Source organism: Drosophila simulans, chromosome 2R, assembly GCF_016746395.2.
Source record: "Drosophila simulans strain w501 chromosome 2R, Prin_Dsim_3.1, whole genome shotgun sequence".
In the NCBI taxonomy this organism is placed as follows: Eukaryota; Metazoa; Arthropoda; class Insecta; order Diptera; family Drosophilidae; genus Drosophila; species Drosophila simulans.
Genome location: NC_052521.2, coordinates 18,452,686 through 18,466,711, shown reverse-complemented (window position 1 = coordinate 18,466,711; position 14,026 = coordinate 18,452,686). Strand labels below are relative to the sequence as shown.

Below are 14,026 nucleotides of genomic sequence, written 5' to 3'. Positions count from 1 at the left end.
GCACAAAGAACGTTCGGCACTTGAGTAACTGTCGTGTGAATTAAATATTTCCTGGGCATTCACAAACAACAAAGCCACACAAAAACAAATTGATGACTTTTTGTTTAAGCAATCAACGGCACTGCACGCGTTCTCTTTTTTGCACGCACTTCACTCTTTGAACATTACACAATCAGTTACAAAAAGACTGGCGGCTAGTTGGTGACCCACTATTGCCATTTAACTATTATTTGCTTATTTTATTCCGCGAGCAACGAGCGAAATTCGCAGCTCCTTCATGTGTTATTTCAGCGCTGCCACCAGGCCGAAACTGTTCTTTCGCGTCTGCAGCCCTGGTGGCGTTGCCAGACTACTTACGAACCCCAATCTCCTAAATAAACCAGACGCCTGTTACAGCGCCAAAAGTCGCGACATCTTAATTAAAAACTTAAATTAAATTGTTAAAATGTCCAGCAGCAAACTAAGTCCCCGGGAATCTGGAGCCTATATCGTAGAAAATGCCAAGCATGTTCGTATTCTGCCCGCAGGCATTGAAAAACTGACCCAGGAAATCGTAAAAGGCCTAATAGAAAAGCGCATTGCTGTGGAAAACTTCTCGCAGCACGAATTACATCCCAATCCAAACCCAAATCAGCCGGAGGATTATTCCAAAGCAGCCGACTGGGTCTTTGTGTTGGACACCCTGAACTTTTGCTTCTGGACCCCCGGTGAGTAATTGATATTTATAGCAGCATCCACTATCTTCAATGGTAATCTTCTGCAGATAACTACACCAAATACAAGGTCGATGGCTATACCGGCTACTTTGCGCTGTGTGCGGCGATTAAGAGAGCCATCAAGGAAGGCGTGGATGTGATCAATCCCAAGTTCTATTCCCAGATTGATCTGAAAACCCTGGAGAACATTTTCCGCTCTGACGATGGGGAGACCGTGATTCCGCTGCTCCAGAAGCGGCTGGAATCGCTCCATGAAGTGGGCAAAGTTCTGATCGACAAGTACGACGGCAGTTTTGAGAATGTTATCAAGAAGGCCGAGAAATCGGCCGTACGTTTGCTGGATCTCGTTGTGGAGGAGTTTCCCTGTTTTCGCGATGAGGCTGAGTTCGCTGGAAAGCGAGTCTCCATCCTAAAACGAGCCCAAATCCTGGTGGGCGATGTGTGGTCCTGCTACAAAGGTCAGGGACTGGGATACTTTAATGACATCGATCAGATAACCATGTTCGCCGACTACCGAATTCCCCAGGTGCTAGTTCACTTCGGCAGTTTGGAGTACACCAGTGAGCTATTGGAGTTCCTAAAGACGGATACTATTCTAGAGAACGGCGATCCCCGAGAGGTGGAGATACGCGGCGCATCCATTTACATCATCGAACAAGTTAGGGATGCTGTGGTGAAGATACTCAAGGAACAACACCCCGAAATCTCACTGGACAACGTCAACTCCATTGTGATCGACCAATATCTGTGGGACTACCGGCGTCGGCACAATGCCGACCTGGAGCACATTCCCTTCCACAAGGTGCTGAGCATCTACTACTAGCGATGGCAACACAAATAAAGACGTTTCTTTGTTAAACTGAATTGTCCTTTAATTATCCACAAGCGGGGCAATCATCTACAGAGTAACAGGCTTTGGCTTGCCCTTCTGGGAAGCGATGCGCTCGTTGTAACGCTTCACGGACTCCTCGCGGGAAAGGTTTCCCTTGCGTGCGTAGCGCTGGTTGATCAGGAATTTCACATCCATCTGAAGACGGGAAGGTTGTTAATATCAACTGGATGCTAACTAAATATGCATATTTTTGAATACTTACACCCAGAGTGGACTCGTGGCGTTTGCGCAGCGGGCGCTTGATGCCATTACGATGGGCCTTCTTGTTCTGGTTGTGATTTGTGTGATTCTTGGACTTGGCCATCTTGAACTACTCCGGATAACCAAAGATTCGTTGATGGGGCGTCACATGAAAACAGAAAATATTCGCCATTACAATTTTTGCTTGGGGTTAAACACTTGGAGATCACTTTAAGCCAACGCCAGTTGAACAAAAAGCCAACTGTTGAAAATTTCGTTGCATTGCTCGTGTATTAGGCACCTACGTTTTTTGCACACTGGAATTCCTAGCTGCAAGTAAATGATATTATAAATAAAAATAGCCAATTGGAAAAACGCGGAGCACACTTACGGAAACGCGGTGGAAAAGAAGGGAAAGCCAGAGAGGCTGTCATAGAGCGCAGAAAAGGGACTAAATAACGCCAACCACGTGAAGACATCGTGCTGTTATCTGGATGCTGTTAGGCGCACTTGCTTCCATCTCAAATGTAAGAAACGTAAACAAATTTAAAAAGTAAATATTCGTGTTTGAGAAAAGGATCCAGTAAAAGATGATCAAACCCACTAAAGTCAAATAATAAGATTATATGGTACAAAAATCAAAACAATAATTATTATGTTGAAATGAAATTTGGTAGAATTTAAAAAAAATACTGAGGTAAAATATAAAACTATCGCATAATTAATACTAACGCGTTGTCGGCTTTACGATTTTGCTTGTTTTTGTTTACCTTGCAAAGATAAACAAAGTGTTCAAAAAACAAATTTATTTTATTGTTAAAATAACGAAAAAAAATGCCACTAACTGCGGAGAGTGCCGCCCAACAGATTCAGGTAAAGATGTTAACAATAAATATGGATATATGTTATATTTTTATGGCATTTACAGGATCGCCTGAAGGTTATTCAACAAAACATTCACAATGTGGACGAGGAGCGTCGTCGGGCGGAGAACTCCATTGCCAGTCTGGTACGATCTCTGCATGCCACCAATCAGAAGGTTAAGCCCCTGCTCAAGGCCAGTTTAATTGAGGCTGAGCAGGAGGAGGCCACAATCCGAGCCGCTCTGGCCAAAATCCACGAGATTCGGAGCATTCGCAACGAGAGGCGCATCCAAGGTGGGTTTGTGTTGGGATATAGGAATAGGACTTAATCTCATTTATTCTACAGCACGCAACGCTGGAAATAAGGAGGCCATTCGACGAGGAGCCCTCATGAAAATGGTACAGCTCTCAGCGCAAACGTTGCCTTTATTCGTTGGCAAACTAGGAGAACGGGCACCAGCTCTATGTGGTGCCATTCCCGCCGAGGGGAACTATGTTGCCAAGGTAAGGTCATTTGAAGAAAGAAGCTGGGATAATGTTCTAATCAATTGGGTTCCACTCTATAGGTTGGCGACAATGTTGCCGCCTTAGCCAAGGGAATTGATGAGGAGGAGAACTGGATCCTGGCTGAGGTGGTGCAGTTCCTGCATCGTCAAAACAAATACGACGTGATCGACATTGACGAGGAGCAAAAGGATCGCCATGTGCTGAGCAAGCGAAAGGTCATCCCACTGCCTTTGATGCGTGCAAATCCCGAGACCGATGGTCACGCCCTATTCCCCAAGGACACAGTGGTAATGGCGCTATATCCACAGACCACCTGCTTCTACAAGGCCATTGTCCATCGCCTGCCGCAGACCGCCACCGAGGATTACGAGGTGTTATTCGAGGACTCCTCGTACATGAATGGCTATGCAGAACCCTTGCCGGTGGCCCAGCGCTATGTGATTGCATATCGTCCTACGAAAAAGGGGGCTGGCAGTGGCAGCGGGAATCTATCATCAGCATAAAAATGTATTAACTTAACTTTAAGAATTAAATGTAATTGTAATAATAGCTCCAATTAAAATTGTAATCAATTAACAATAGACTGGTTTCTGTCTGGGATAACAGGAAATTTTCGGGGTGGTATTTTAATACCATATATTTTTTGGAAAACGGTTACATTGATTCCCTCAAAAAAATATAAAAATAAACTTTAAAGTTTGTAGCAAAACAAAGAGGAAAGGCAGGCAAATAAGATGAGTAAAACGAGCTTAGCGACGCAGACCAATGGCACGGAAAATGGAAACTGTTTTGATATCCTCAAAGTGTCTAATTTATTCGAAACCAGCCTTCTTGACGAGGACGACGTACAATTAGACGCATACTTGGCAGCCTACGAGGAAATAATGAAGTAAACTGAGCGATTATGATGTTTATGTTTTTAGTGGTGCTCTATTGTTATTTGGGTGCTCATTAGGTTCTTCCAGCTCATGGGCAGTGTCTTCAGTTTTGTCAGCAGCGATGTGCGCAGCAAAATAGATATCCTATACGCCCTGAGAGCCAAGGACGCGGAGGAGCAGGAACACTTTAATACCTTCAGGACCATGCTGGAGTACGAGAAGGAGGCCCAGTTGCTCACTCAGAAGGGTTACGTGTCCGGCAGTCGAACGCTGCTACGTCTTCATCGCGGTCTTGGTAAGCGTTATGCGCATATAACTGCCACAGTGGCTAATTGATTGGGTTCTTCTTATCTAGACTTTGTCTACGAGTTTCTCAATCGGATTCAGGCGATACCCGACGACCAAAAGACTGTGGACGTGTGCAAGGAGGCTTACGATGACACTCTGGGCAAGCATCACTCATTCCTCATCCGCAAAGGAGCGCGCCTGGCTATGTACGCGATGCCCACTAGGGGAGATCTTCTGAAGAAAGTGTGCTCCGATGTCGAGGCGGCCAAGGAGAACCTGCCTTCCATGCTGAAGTACATGAGAACCAACTACGATCGCACAGAAGGCCTCTACACGCTATACGATCTACACAGCCTGCCTTAGAATCTATTATACATCTGGGGCATTCAAAAGATCTGATAGACTGATAAGATGAAAAGATGCCTAATACATGATATTATACTTTTATAATATGTTTGTACTGTATATTACTGTCTATCAGATCTGCTGGCTACCCCGGCGTAGTTTATGTAGCTAAAATTTTCTGTGTTGAATGTGTAACTGCAAGTATTCGTTTCCTAAGACGTAAGTTTTAATTTTGCATTTGAAATTGCCTGCAATCGCTCATATATCGCCTTGTCCACAGGCTGTGCAATATTTCCGAAATCCCCCGTAATTTAACGCCATTAAAGCTTTAGTCATGAATGAAAACTTGTCTTATCTCTGGGTGTATTGAACTTGGGCAACCTGGACAAACATAGTTTCTCGTGCCAGTTCCAAATATAACAGCATAATAAGCGGTCCCGATTAGATAAGCTGCTGGGGGAATGCTGCCTCATAAAAAACCTACTTCGGATACAAACGGATTGGCCTATCTGGTTGTGATTATTGTCCAAGACAAAGGCCGCTAAAACTCCCCTATATCTCCAGAATCCAGTCAAGATATATGGCCGCATTTGGGCTTAGCGAGCTAGCTTTTGGAGCGCAAATTGCAGTAATGGCCGCCGTTTCAATTGCAGGCTAATTGCGCTATCGATTACGCCTTAGTCACTATCACTACGTATCACTATCAAAACGCGAGGAACTCGCAAAAAACGTGTTGAGTTGGCCACTTTATCGCCGTTTGGACAGGCTTTGTGCCAAGTGCAAAACCGTGGAAGATGGTGGTTCTCCGGACAAATAATCAACAAACGTCACCACCGTTCCGTCTGGGATTGCTGAAGTCGTTAAAAGCGCCTTCGCCCGTCCGTTTTGGGGCATATTGAATCCGTCAGGCGCCGCGAGCATATGGAGCCATGGATGCTTCTAAGCAGTCGAGTCCGAAACGAGAGCGTAATCCGTTTATCAAGGCCAATATAATCTCCAAGTGGCTGTTCCTGTGAGTCGTCAATATTGTTTTTATTGGTGAAAAGTGAAAATCTCTGCGGAAACGAGTCCATGGTCATGGTCAATCAGTGAATAGTTTACAACTCGCGATCAGAATAGTATTAATTGATGCTAATAAGTGCTAATAAACAACATCTCAGAATGTTTAAGCAAAAAAGTTAAGATACTTGTAATGCCCAGGAGTCAGCTTTGGAATAACTTTTTCGAAACTTATTAAGTGGTAAAGGTTATTTTGTAAATGTGGTTTTACCCATAGTTTCCACATGAGATTTCGGTCATAAATCGGAATTTCGTGATATTGATTGACCATTGACTGTTGGGCAGTCACGTAGTAATGCCCTGGATCAGACATGCCATTTGCAAGTCGTCCACCTTGGAGATACATTGATAAGATATTGAACGACTTATCATTTTCCCTCCTTCAGATGGATGCACAGTGTCTTCCGGAAGGGCAGGCGGGAGGAGTTGGACGCGAGTAAGCTGTACGAACACCTGCCCAGTTTCGATAGTGAGTCCTTGACCAGAAACCTACAGCCCCACTGGGAGAAGGAGTCCAAGAAGAAAAATCCCAGTCTTATGCGGCTAATCTTTAAGGTCTATGGCTGGCAGTTTGTTCCCGTTTGCGTTCTGTATTCTCTGCTGGAAATGGCTATTCAGTAAGTGCAGTATCTAAATATACTTCCGGATATCACAGCAATCTTTATCTTATTTTATTTTTTACTTCCGCTTTGATTGCAGTTCCTTCCAGCCTTTGCTGCTCGGAGGATTGATCTCCTACTTCGCCTACGGCCAGACGACGGTGACCAAGGAGAGTGCCTATCTGTACGCCATGGGCATTGTCCTGTGCTCGCTGGTCACCTCCCTGGTGTTTCACCCGTTTATGTTCTATGTATTCGCGGTGGGAACGCGGGTCAGATTGGCCTGTGCCGGCCTGGTCTACCGGAAATGTCTGCGCGCCTCGGCGAGCAGTGGCGAAGGACTTGGAGGCCAGGCCATTTCGGTGATGTCCATCGATCTCTCGCAGTTCGACTTGACTTTCTACTTCTTTCACGACCTGTGGAAGGGTCCCGTAGAGGCCTGCATCTTTGGGTACTTGATGTTCCGCCAGGTGGGTTGGACATCCCTGATTGGAATCGCCTTCATTGTGATATTGATACCCCTGCAAGCCTGGGCCGCCAAGGCATCTGCTAGTTTTGGCACCCAATCTGCCAAGCATCGGGATGCACGTGTAAAGCTCATGAACGAGATCATCGGTGCCATCCAGGTGATTAAGATGTATGCGTGGGAGAAGTCCTTTGGACGCCTGATTGCCGCAGTAAGGCAGTCGGAGGTGAAGGCCATCCGAGGATCCATGAGCATCTACGCCGCCCTGCAGTGCACCAATATGATCTCCAAGATATCGCTATTCCTGAGTCTGGTGGCCTACGTGTATGTGGGTGACCTTGTGACGGCCAAGAAGGTGTTCATTCTGTCTTCCTACTACGGCTTACTCAATGATTCCCTGCTGCACTACTGGCCCATGGCCATCACCACTTGGGCTCAGACTCTGGTCAGTGCGCGTCGAGTAGTGGAGTTCCTGCTGCAAGTGGAGAAGCCAGCGGAGGAGTCCTGCTGCCGAGAAAATCCCGGACTGGAATTGGATACAGAGAAACCGAAACCAGCACAAAGTGGCCGCCTCCACTGCGTACAAAGTGAAACTAAGTGCTTAAGTTTCCGAAAAGTGAGCGCGAGTTGGGACAAGCCGAGCATAAAGCAACCTAGGAAGCCACATATTGAGGGTATCTCCTTTCACATCAACGCCGGTCAGTTTGTGGGCATTGTGGGTAACGTGGGCTCCGGAAAGAGCACCCTTCTCCATGCCATTCTCGGTGAGATCGAGCTCATGCAGGGACGAGTGGAGGTTCATGGCAGGATTAGCTATGCCGCCCAGCAGCCATGGGTATTCCAGGGTAGCATCAGGGAAAACATCCTGTTTGTGGAGCAGTACGAGGAGAAGCGATACCGAGCCGTGGTTCATGCCTGCCAGTTGGACAGGGATTTGGAACTACTGCCACGTGGTGATGCCACCGTTGTGGGTGAGCGAGGAATCAGCCTGAGTGGTGGCCAAAAGGCCAGGATTGCGCTAGCCAGAGCAGTGTACCGCCAGGCGGATATCTACCTATTCGACGATCCTCTGGCCGCCGTTGATGCCCAGGTGGGTAAGCTGCTGATGGACAAGTGCTTCCACCGACTGCTCGATGGCAAAATGCGCATTCTAGTCACTCATCATGTCCAGTTGCTCAAGAGTGTGGATCAGCTGCTGCTGTTGGAGGGAGGAAAGCTCACGCAGCAGGGTAGCTATGAGGAACTTAAGGACGTTATCACCCATCATGCTGCTCTGGATCTGGAGGCCATCGAGGCGGATAAGCAGCAAGTGAAGCGTGTGCTTAGCCAGGTGGACAGGACGTCTAAGCAGCTAAGCAAGGGAGAAGAAGAGGATCCTGCCACCGTCCAGGATGAGAATGGCAATGCCGAACAGCAACTTCAGGGTGCCGTGAGCTACGATACCTATAAGGCTTACTTTCGGGCTCTTGGCGCTCCATTCCTGGTCTGTTTGGTGCTCTCCATGTTTGTCCTGGCCCGAGGATGCCAGGCCCTCATGGACATCTTCATCTCACGATGGGCCACTTGGGAGGAGGACCGAGGTTATGATTCGATGGATGACTATGAAGCCACGCGCACCAAGATGGTTATCTGGTACACGGTGCTCCTTTTACTCACTTTGGCCTTGTTTCTGCTGCGCACCTTCGGATTCTTCTTTATGTGCCTGCGCATCTCACTGACATTGCACGATCAGCTCTACCATGGGATAATCCGCGCCTGGATGTACTTCTTCAATGCCAATCCATCTGGGAGAGTGCTCAATCGATTCTCCAGCGACATTCAGAATGTAGATGTGAATCTGCCACAGGCTATGATGGATTCCCTTCAAGTAAGTCAACCTAGCTGAAGCACTTCTTCTTTTGTTTAATGCATTTCGTTTGTCTTGGCCCTTAGTTCCTGGTAGATGTGGTGGCTGTGCTGGTGATCGTGGCCATTGCCAACTATTGGCTGCTCATCCCAGCGGCCATTATGGTTATACTATTGTATTTCTGCCGTGCCCTCTATATAGGCGCCAGTCGAAGTCTGAAGAGGATTGAGAGCTTGAGTAGGTTCAAATCTATCTGAATAATCCACTAATAATCTTACTAACTTTACTTATTTAACTTAACAGCACGCAGTCCCATCTACTCGCACACGAACCAAACCTTCCATGGACACTCGACCATAAGATCCATGGATGCCATGCCGCAGCTGGAGCAGACTTTCCATGGCCACCAGAACACCAACTCCTCTGCCCTTTTTCTCTATGTAAGCGCCAACAGGGCGTTTTCCTTCTGGACCGATCTGATCTGCGTGGTCTATATCCTGGCGGTGACCTTTAGCTTTCTGGTTATCAATCAGAGCTTCTACAGCGGAGATGTGGGTCTGGCCATCACCCAGTCCATGACCTTGGTCATTATGTGTCAGTGGGGCATGCGCCAGACTGCCGAGATGGAGAACAATATGACCAGCGTGGAACGAGTGTTAGAGTACGCTCAGACGCCATCGGAGCCACCACTTGAGAGTCCAAAGAGTGTGAATCTTGCAGCTGAATGGCCGCAAGCTGGTCACCTTCGGTTCCAGGATCTACGCATGAGATATTCCCCGGGAGATGAGGATATCCTTAGAGGACTGAACTTTGAATCCCAGCCCATGGAAAAGATTGGCATTGTTGGACGTACTGGAGCGGGAAAATCCTCTATAATTCAAGCTCTATTCCGATTGGCTCTTAATGAGGGAACCATCGAGATCGATGGATTGGACATTGGTAAACTGGGTCTCCACGACCTGCGAAGTAGAATCTCGATAATCCCACAAGATCCTGTTCTGTTCTCTGGAACACTGCGCTTCAATCTGGATCCATTTGATGAAAAAAGCGACGAGTCCCTGTGGAGTGCATTGGAGGACGTCAAACTGAAGAAGCATGTTTCCTCATTGGAAGGAGGTCTTTCCTGTCGCATGCAGGACGGTGGCTCCAACTTCAGCATGGGTCAGAGGCAACTGGTCTGCTTGGCCAGAGCTATTCTCCGACAGAATCGAGTTCTGGTTATGGATGAAGCAACTGCAAATGTGGATACAGAGTAAGTATTTAAGCTTCTAATTTCAATAGATTGGTAATTAACTCTTTATCTCTTAGAACTGATATCCTGATCCAAGAAACCATCCAGACCAAGTTTGCTGAGTGCACTGTGCTGACGATCGCACACAGATTGCATACTGTGATGGACAATGACAGTGTCCTGGTAATGGATGCTGGTCAGATTGTGGAGTTCGGAGCACCTCATAAGCTCCTACAGCGCAAGGATGGAGCCCTTCTTAAGCTCGTCAATCAGAACGATGCGGCCACTGTGAAGTTCCTCAAGAAGATTGCATCAGAGAGTTACATGCGCCGCAACAGAAGGGACTCCTTGACCATTTCCGAAGAATGAGCAGGGATAGCCAGCGGAAGCGGGATTTAACTTAAGCATCGGCTTTCAGAAATTGTACTGCCGCGGAGAACAGTCAAATTCGGTTTTATTGGTACGAAAAGTGTACGGTAAAGTGTATTTACATAGCAGTAGAATTACGCTAGTACTAATGATAGTTCGGCACTTAAAACGAGGAGACTCTGACACACGCGCGCACACACAAGATTACAACATAGATGTATATATAAATATATATATATATGTATGTAGGTAATATATCAAAACTGTAAACTTGATGGATAGCCTAGGATGATGGTAAACATTCCATTTAAAATAACATTAGGTATTGACATGTATGGGTAAAACTAGGATCAGAAACACTCTGATATGCTCTCGAATGAAAAGAAAACGTTCTTTATGTTAGCTATACAAATGCTATGGTATGTACAGAGAACGCTAGAAACAAAAATATATACGGTCAAACCACATCCGCCTCGGCTTCTTCCTGCTATTCAATCCGAATACGATGCGATGCACGACGCAGTGCAGCGAACTCCTTGAAGACCAGTCGCCCCAGCAGCACCATGGCAATGATGTCGGCGGCGATGAGCATGTGGAAGACATACTGCCATCCGGCGGTGGAGATAAGGCCGGCAAGCAGTGGCCCAACTGCCGCTCCGATTGACCCAGTGCCATCGATAATGGCCGTCACCGTGGCCAGAGCATTGGCATTGCCCTCCAGGGAGCTGTGCTGGCCCAGCTCTGCACTGACAGAGGTTGTAATCAGGGCATAAGGTCCGTTCACAAAGATGCCGACCACAATCAAAAGCACTATGCTGATTGTCATCGACAATGCACCATATTGTTGATACATCAGCAGCTGAAACGAACACATGTTCTTAGTAATGGTTTCTGTGGCTTGTCTAGGGTACTTACAATGGGCGAGGCAACGAACAACATGCCTGTGCAGACGGTGGCCGACATCCCGCTCACATCTGATAGATAGCCCGCAGCTATTGCACCCAAAATGCCACCCACATCGAAAAGAGTGGACAAATCAGCGGACAGTTCTGGACCCAATGTGCCTGCATAGGAGGAATTATATTATTGACGGTATTGTATATTCTTTTCTGGGCACTTACTGGATTTTTGTATGTAGAGTGGCAGCCAGTACATGAACGTGTAGCTTACCAGCTTGGTAAAGAACAAACACAGGGAAAACTCTACCACACCGGGTATGAATAGAGCATCGATCAGGCTGATGGGACGTCCGCGACCCCTTGGCACTGCTTCTGGTTGAGATCGTGGAAGGATTGGAGTACGCTCGGTGGGAGCCGATCTATAGTTAATTTCCTAAAATAAATAAGACGAATTATTTAACTATTTAATATTGAGTGTCATTCAAAGCGCAAGATTTACACAAGCAAAATGGCAGACATAAGATGGAAACCATAGAAATAGTCATGCACTTACAGTTCTCGAAGTGTCGTACCCAAAACTGATCACACACTAACGCCGAGCAAAGTACGTTTTTGAATTCATAATTGCAACATATTGGGAGACCGGGTGTAATGTACTTCGCATGCGGAACATCAATAAAAAACCTGAATCTGATACTTACCGCATCGTTGTGGCGCACTTGCTCCTCGTCGTCCTGTTCCACATCAGACTCATTGGCCACGCGACGCTCCTGCTGCCCGGCTTGTGGGTAACAGCCCACAATCTCCGGCTGATCCACTAGGAAAAGGAAGAGTAAAAATCCAACGGCTGCAATGATAATGCCGGGTACCACAAATGACAGCGCCCAATCGGATTCCACATAATGCGCCGCTATCAGCGTGCCGAGAATGTTTCCAATAGACGTATGGCTGTTCCATATACCAAAGATCAGCCCGCGTTTCGACTTTCCAAACCAACGACCCACCAGCGCCACTACACCTGGCCATCCGGTCGTTTGGAAGATGCCAGCGAATATTTGCACGATTATAAAATACCACAAGCTATGGATATTGGAGGTGCGAGCAATGCCGAACATGTAGGTGAACACTCCGGTGAGGATCATGCCCATGGACAAGAAGTATCGCAGGGAAACGCGTTCCGCTACGAAACCAGAAGCGAACATGGCGATGGCATAGGAGAAGAGGAAGGCCGAGTCCAGCATTCCGAACAGGGTGGTGGCATCGGGAACATCTGTAAATTGTCAACTTGTTTATAGTTAACTATTGTACACGTTACAATAGTTAAGGGACAAACTAACCAAAGGGCGCATATCCACATTCCTGACCCGATGCAGCAAGCGCTGTGGAACAGTTTCCTTGCAGCACCGACTTGACCACGGAGATGGGCTTGCGGCACATGTGATAGCAGGCGTAGGCCAGGAAAGTTAGCACAAACACAGACATCTTGTAGCTGAAATAGACAAAATATCAATATCTACTCATTATAGCAATTCATAATATGGGGTAAAGGCTCAGCACTAAGGTGCAATCAATCTATTTAGAAGTTATCGCATACTCACAGCAAATCTCTGCGGGCATGGAAGCGGGTGCAGCAGTGCCGGGACAGCCGCTGGACTGCCCGGATGCCGAATGGCACGTCGTTGTAGTTATTGCTCATCTTTCGCGTTCTGGCCAATCCCAGTGGAGCTCTCATCGACTGGCGCGAACGGTGGGCGAGGTGCAAGTGCTGCTCGTCCAGGTGGCTGGGTTCCCGAATCCGTTTCGGTTGCGAGTAATGCCAGCTACCTGAAAGAACAATGATCAACAGGTAGGTGGTGAGTGATGTGGTGACTCAGTTCGAGATACATTTTCGGCGTTAAGGGGTGGAAGGTGCAGGTACCGCGGAGTGGGTCGCGGTTTCTGCTGAGGTCGCGGATAAAATATCCGAACTTATCACCATACATATGTTTCTGCTTCCCAGTTTTCTTGTTTACGTCGTCGTTCCGCTCAAACAATGAAGCTTCGTATCGCAGTCGTAAAACGAAATGCGTTTCCGCTGGCTTTACTATTCTGCTGCGTTGGCGAAAAATGTTCAACTTAGATAGTGTTTTGTGCTTTGTGATAAGAAACCGCACGTTTTTATCTCAAAGAACACCGATCGTTTTCTTATACTGTTACTGTTGTATAGAAGTCCCTTGTTTTTGACGTAATCCATCAATGTTTATTTACTTTTCTGTTCACTTGTTCTCATCAATTTACAGAGTATTTCTTAGTCGACGCTTGTCGGATTTCTAAGTCTTTGTTTGTTGTCGCCAACAAATGGAATTTCTTGCGGAATCTAACAGATTGCTTGGGATTAAACACGGCGACATTGAAAAACAGCTTTATGCACTTAATATTACCGTTAAACACACACTAAACAGCTGCAGTAAACATTACTCCGTCGGAAAATAACAAAATAAAGGTGGAGAAACATCGACTGCTACCCGCGACTATCGATATCTGCTGCCAGTGTGACCACGGCTGCTACTTCTTGTGTATTTTAGTATGTTTCCAGAACGGTATTTTTGGTTTAATTTTCTAAGCTGCAGTTATATTTGAAAATTGCATTTAAAAAATGATTATTTGAAGAGATCCGTTCTGCTTGTTTTTGTATGAATATTTGTTTTGAATCTTTACATATGTAAGCCACACGTTTAGGTAACGATTATGATCCACCTACAGCCATAGATTTGGCTATAGGTTTACTTTAGAAATTAGAGGTTGACACTTGATCTCGGAATCGCATTTCCTGAGATCACTGGCTAATTATTTCTTTTGACACGCGACCGAATGAACAAATATAAATTACTCATTGTTTAATTTCCGCT

The 14,026-nt window shown here is 46.5% G+C and overlaps 6 protein-coding genes across 10 annotated transcripts; 4 read left to right on the top strand and 2 right to left on the bottom strand.

Annotated features, from left to right (window-relative positions):
• Positions 1 to 378: 378 nt before the first annotated feature.
• LOC6735528 (queuosine salvage protein) lies at positions 379 to 1,575 on the top strand. Its single transcript, XM_002082428.4, has 2 exons — positions 379 to 707; positions 764 to 1,575. Exons 1-2 carry the CDS (start codon positions 446 to 448, stop codon positions 1,537 to 1,539), a joined length of 1,038 nt encoding a protein of 345 aa, XP_002082464.2. The 5' UTR covers positions 379 to 445; the 3' UTR covers positions 1,540 to 1,575.
• On the bottom strand, positions 1,567 to 2,291 carry LOC6735527 (60S ribosomal protein L29). The gene is made up of 4 exons (XM_016168651.3): positions 2,180 to 2,291; positions 2,094 to 2,118; positions 1,811 to 1,918; positions 1,567 to 1,743 (listed from the first exon to the last, which is right to left on the bottom strand). Exons 3-4 carry the CDS (start codon positions 1,910 to 1,912, stop codon positions 1,615 to 1,617), a joined length of 231 nt encoding a protein of 76 aa, XP_016028871.1. The 5' UTR covers positions 1,913 to 1,918; positions 2,094 to 2,118; positions 2,180 to 2,291; the 3' UTR covers positions 1,567 to 1,614.
• Positions 2,292 to 2,507: 216 nt separating this feature from the next.
• On the top strand, positions 2,508 to 3,703 carry LOC6735526 (SAGA-associated factor 29). The gene is made up of 4 exons (XM_002082426.4): positions 2,508 to 2,661; positions 2,717 to 2,945; positions 2,998 to 3,155; positions 3,218 to 3,703. The coding sequence occupies exons 1-4, from the start codon at positions 2,623 to 2,625 to the stop codon at positions 3,659 to 3,661; spliced, it is 870 nt and encodes a 289-aa protein (XP_002082462.1). The 5' UTR covers positions 2,508 to 2,622; the 3' UTR covers positions 3,662 to 3,703.
• Positions 3,704 to 3,797: 94 nt separating this feature from the next.
• Positions 3,798 to 5,014, top strand: LOC6735525 (ceramide-1-phosphate transfer protein). Of its 2 annotated transcripts, XR_005543539.2 has the most exons (4): positions 3,798 to 4,047; positions 4,114 to 4,331; positions 4,392 to 4,888; positions 4,950 to 5,014. XR_005543539.2 is itself a non-coding variant. In XM_039291413.2 (3 exons), the coding sequence occupies exons 1-3, from the start codon at positions 3,893 to 3,895 to the stop codon at positions 4,685 to 4,687; spliced, it is 669 nt and encodes a 222-aa protein (XP_039147347.1). In that variant the 5' UTR covers positions 3,798 to 3,892; the 3' UTR covers positions 4,688 to 5,014. The 2 variants fall into 2 exon arrangements, 1 of the variants encoding a protein (XP_039147347.1); XM_039291413.2 differs by having other exon boundaries at positions 4,392 to 5,014.
• A 148-nt stretch (positions 5,015 to 5,162) lies between these two features.
• On the top strand, positions 5,163 to 10,239 carry LOC6735524 (probable multidrug resistance-associated protein lethal(2)03659). Its single transcript, XM_016181448.3, has 6 exons — positions 5,163 to 5,681; positions 6,115 to 6,345; positions 6,428 to 8,660; positions 8,726 to 8,876; positions 8,943 to 9,891; positions 9,948 to 10,239. Exons 1-6 carry the CDS (start codon positions 5,599 to 5,601, stop codon positions 10,237 to 10,239), a joined length of 3,939 nt encoding a protein of 1,312 aa, XP_016028869.1. The 5' UTR covers positions 5,163 to 5,598.
• A 43-nt stretch (positions 10,240 to 10,282) lies between these two features.
• On the bottom strand, positions 10,283 to 13,698 carry LOC6735523 (glucose-6-phosphate exchanger SLC37A2). 4 transcript variants are annotated; one of them, XM_044922388.1, is made up of 7 exons: positions 13,559 to 13,698; positions 12,737 to 12,962; positions 12,476 to 12,627; positions 11,840 to 12,408; positions 11,361 to 11,571; positions 11,155 to 11,303; positions 10,283 to 11,098 (listed from the first exon to the last, which is right to left on the bottom strand). In XM_044922388.1, exons 2-7 carry the CDS (start codon positions 12,868 to 12,870, stop codon positions 10,727 to 10,729), a joined length of 1,587 nt encoding a protein of 528 aa, XP_044778323.1. In that variant the 5' UTR covers positions 12,871 to 12,962; positions 13,559 to 13,698; the 3' UTR covers positions 10,283 to 10,726. The 4 variants fall into 4 exon arrangements, with proteins under 4 accessions (XP_044778323.1, XP_016028867.1, XP_044778324.1 ...); XM_016168649.3 differs by lacking the exon at positions 13,559 to 13,698 and adding an exon at positions 13,386 to 13,519; XM_044922389.1 differs by lacking the exon at positions 13,559 to 13,698 and adding an exon at positions 13,119 to 13,300.
• Positions 13,699 to 14,026: the final 328 nt, after the last annotated feature.

Coding starts and splice junctions, on each gene's coding strand:
- LOC6735523 (XM_016168649.3), bottom strand. CDS start 13,407: ATGAGAACAAGTGAACAGAAAA. Junction 12,963..13,385: donor GAGAACAAGTGAACAGAAAA/GTAAATAAACAT, acceptor TTGTTCTTTCAG/GTAGCTGGCATTACTCGCAA. Junction 11,099..11,154: donor TGTTCGTTGCCTCGCCCATT/GTAAGTACCCTA, acceptor TGTTCGTTTCAG/CTGCTGATGTATCAACAATA.
- LOC6735528 (XM_002082428.4), top strand. CDS start 446: ATGTCCAGCAGCAAACTAAGTCCCCGGGAATCTGGAGCCTATATCGTA. Junction 708..763: donor CTTTTGCTTCTGGACCCCCG/GTGAGTAATTGA, acceptor AATCTTCTGCAG/ATAACTACACCAAATACAAG.
- LOC6735526 (XM_002082426.4), top strand. CDS start 2,623: ATGCCACTAACTGCGGAGAGTGCCGCCCAACAGATTCAG. Junction 2,662..2,716: donor GTGCCGCCCAACAGATTCAG/GTAAAGATGTTA, acceptor TGGCATTTACAG/GATCGCCTGAAGGTTATTCA. Junction 2,946..2,997: donor CAACGAGAGGCGCATCCAAG/GTGGGTTTGTGT, acceptor TTTATTCTACAG/CACGCAACGCTGGAAATAAG.
- LOC6735525 (XM_039291413.2), top strand. CDS start 3,893: ATGAGTAAAACGAGCTTAGCGACGCAGACCAATGGCACGGAAAATGGA. Junction 4,048..4,113: donor GCCTACGAGGAAATAATGAA/GTAAACTGAGCG, acceptor GGTGCTCATTAG/GTTCTTCCAGCTCATGGGCA. Junction 4,332..4,391: donor ACGTCTTCATCGCGGTCTTG/GTAAGCGTTATG, acceptor CTTCTTATCTAG/ACTTTGTCTACGAGTTTCTC.
- LOC6735524 (XM_016181448.3), top strand. CDS start 5,599: ATGGATGCTTCTAAGCAGTCGAGTCCGAAACGAGAGCGTAATCCGTTT. Junction 8,661..8,725: donor CTATGATGGATTCCCTTCAA/GTAAGTCAACCT, acceptor CTTGGCCCTTAG/TTCCTGGTAGATGTGGTGGC. Junction 9,892..9,947: donor ACTGCAAATGTGGATACAGA/GTAAGTATTTAA, acceptor TTTATCTCTTAG/AACTGATATCCTGATCCAAG.
- LOC6735527 (XM_016168651.3), bottom strand. CDS start 1,912: ATGGCCAAGTCCAAGAATCACACAAATCACAACCAGAACAAGAAGGCC. Junction 1,744..1,810: donor GCCACGAGTCCACTCTGGGT/GTAAGTATTCAA, acceptor TCCCGTCTTCAG/ATGGATGTGAAATTCCTGAT.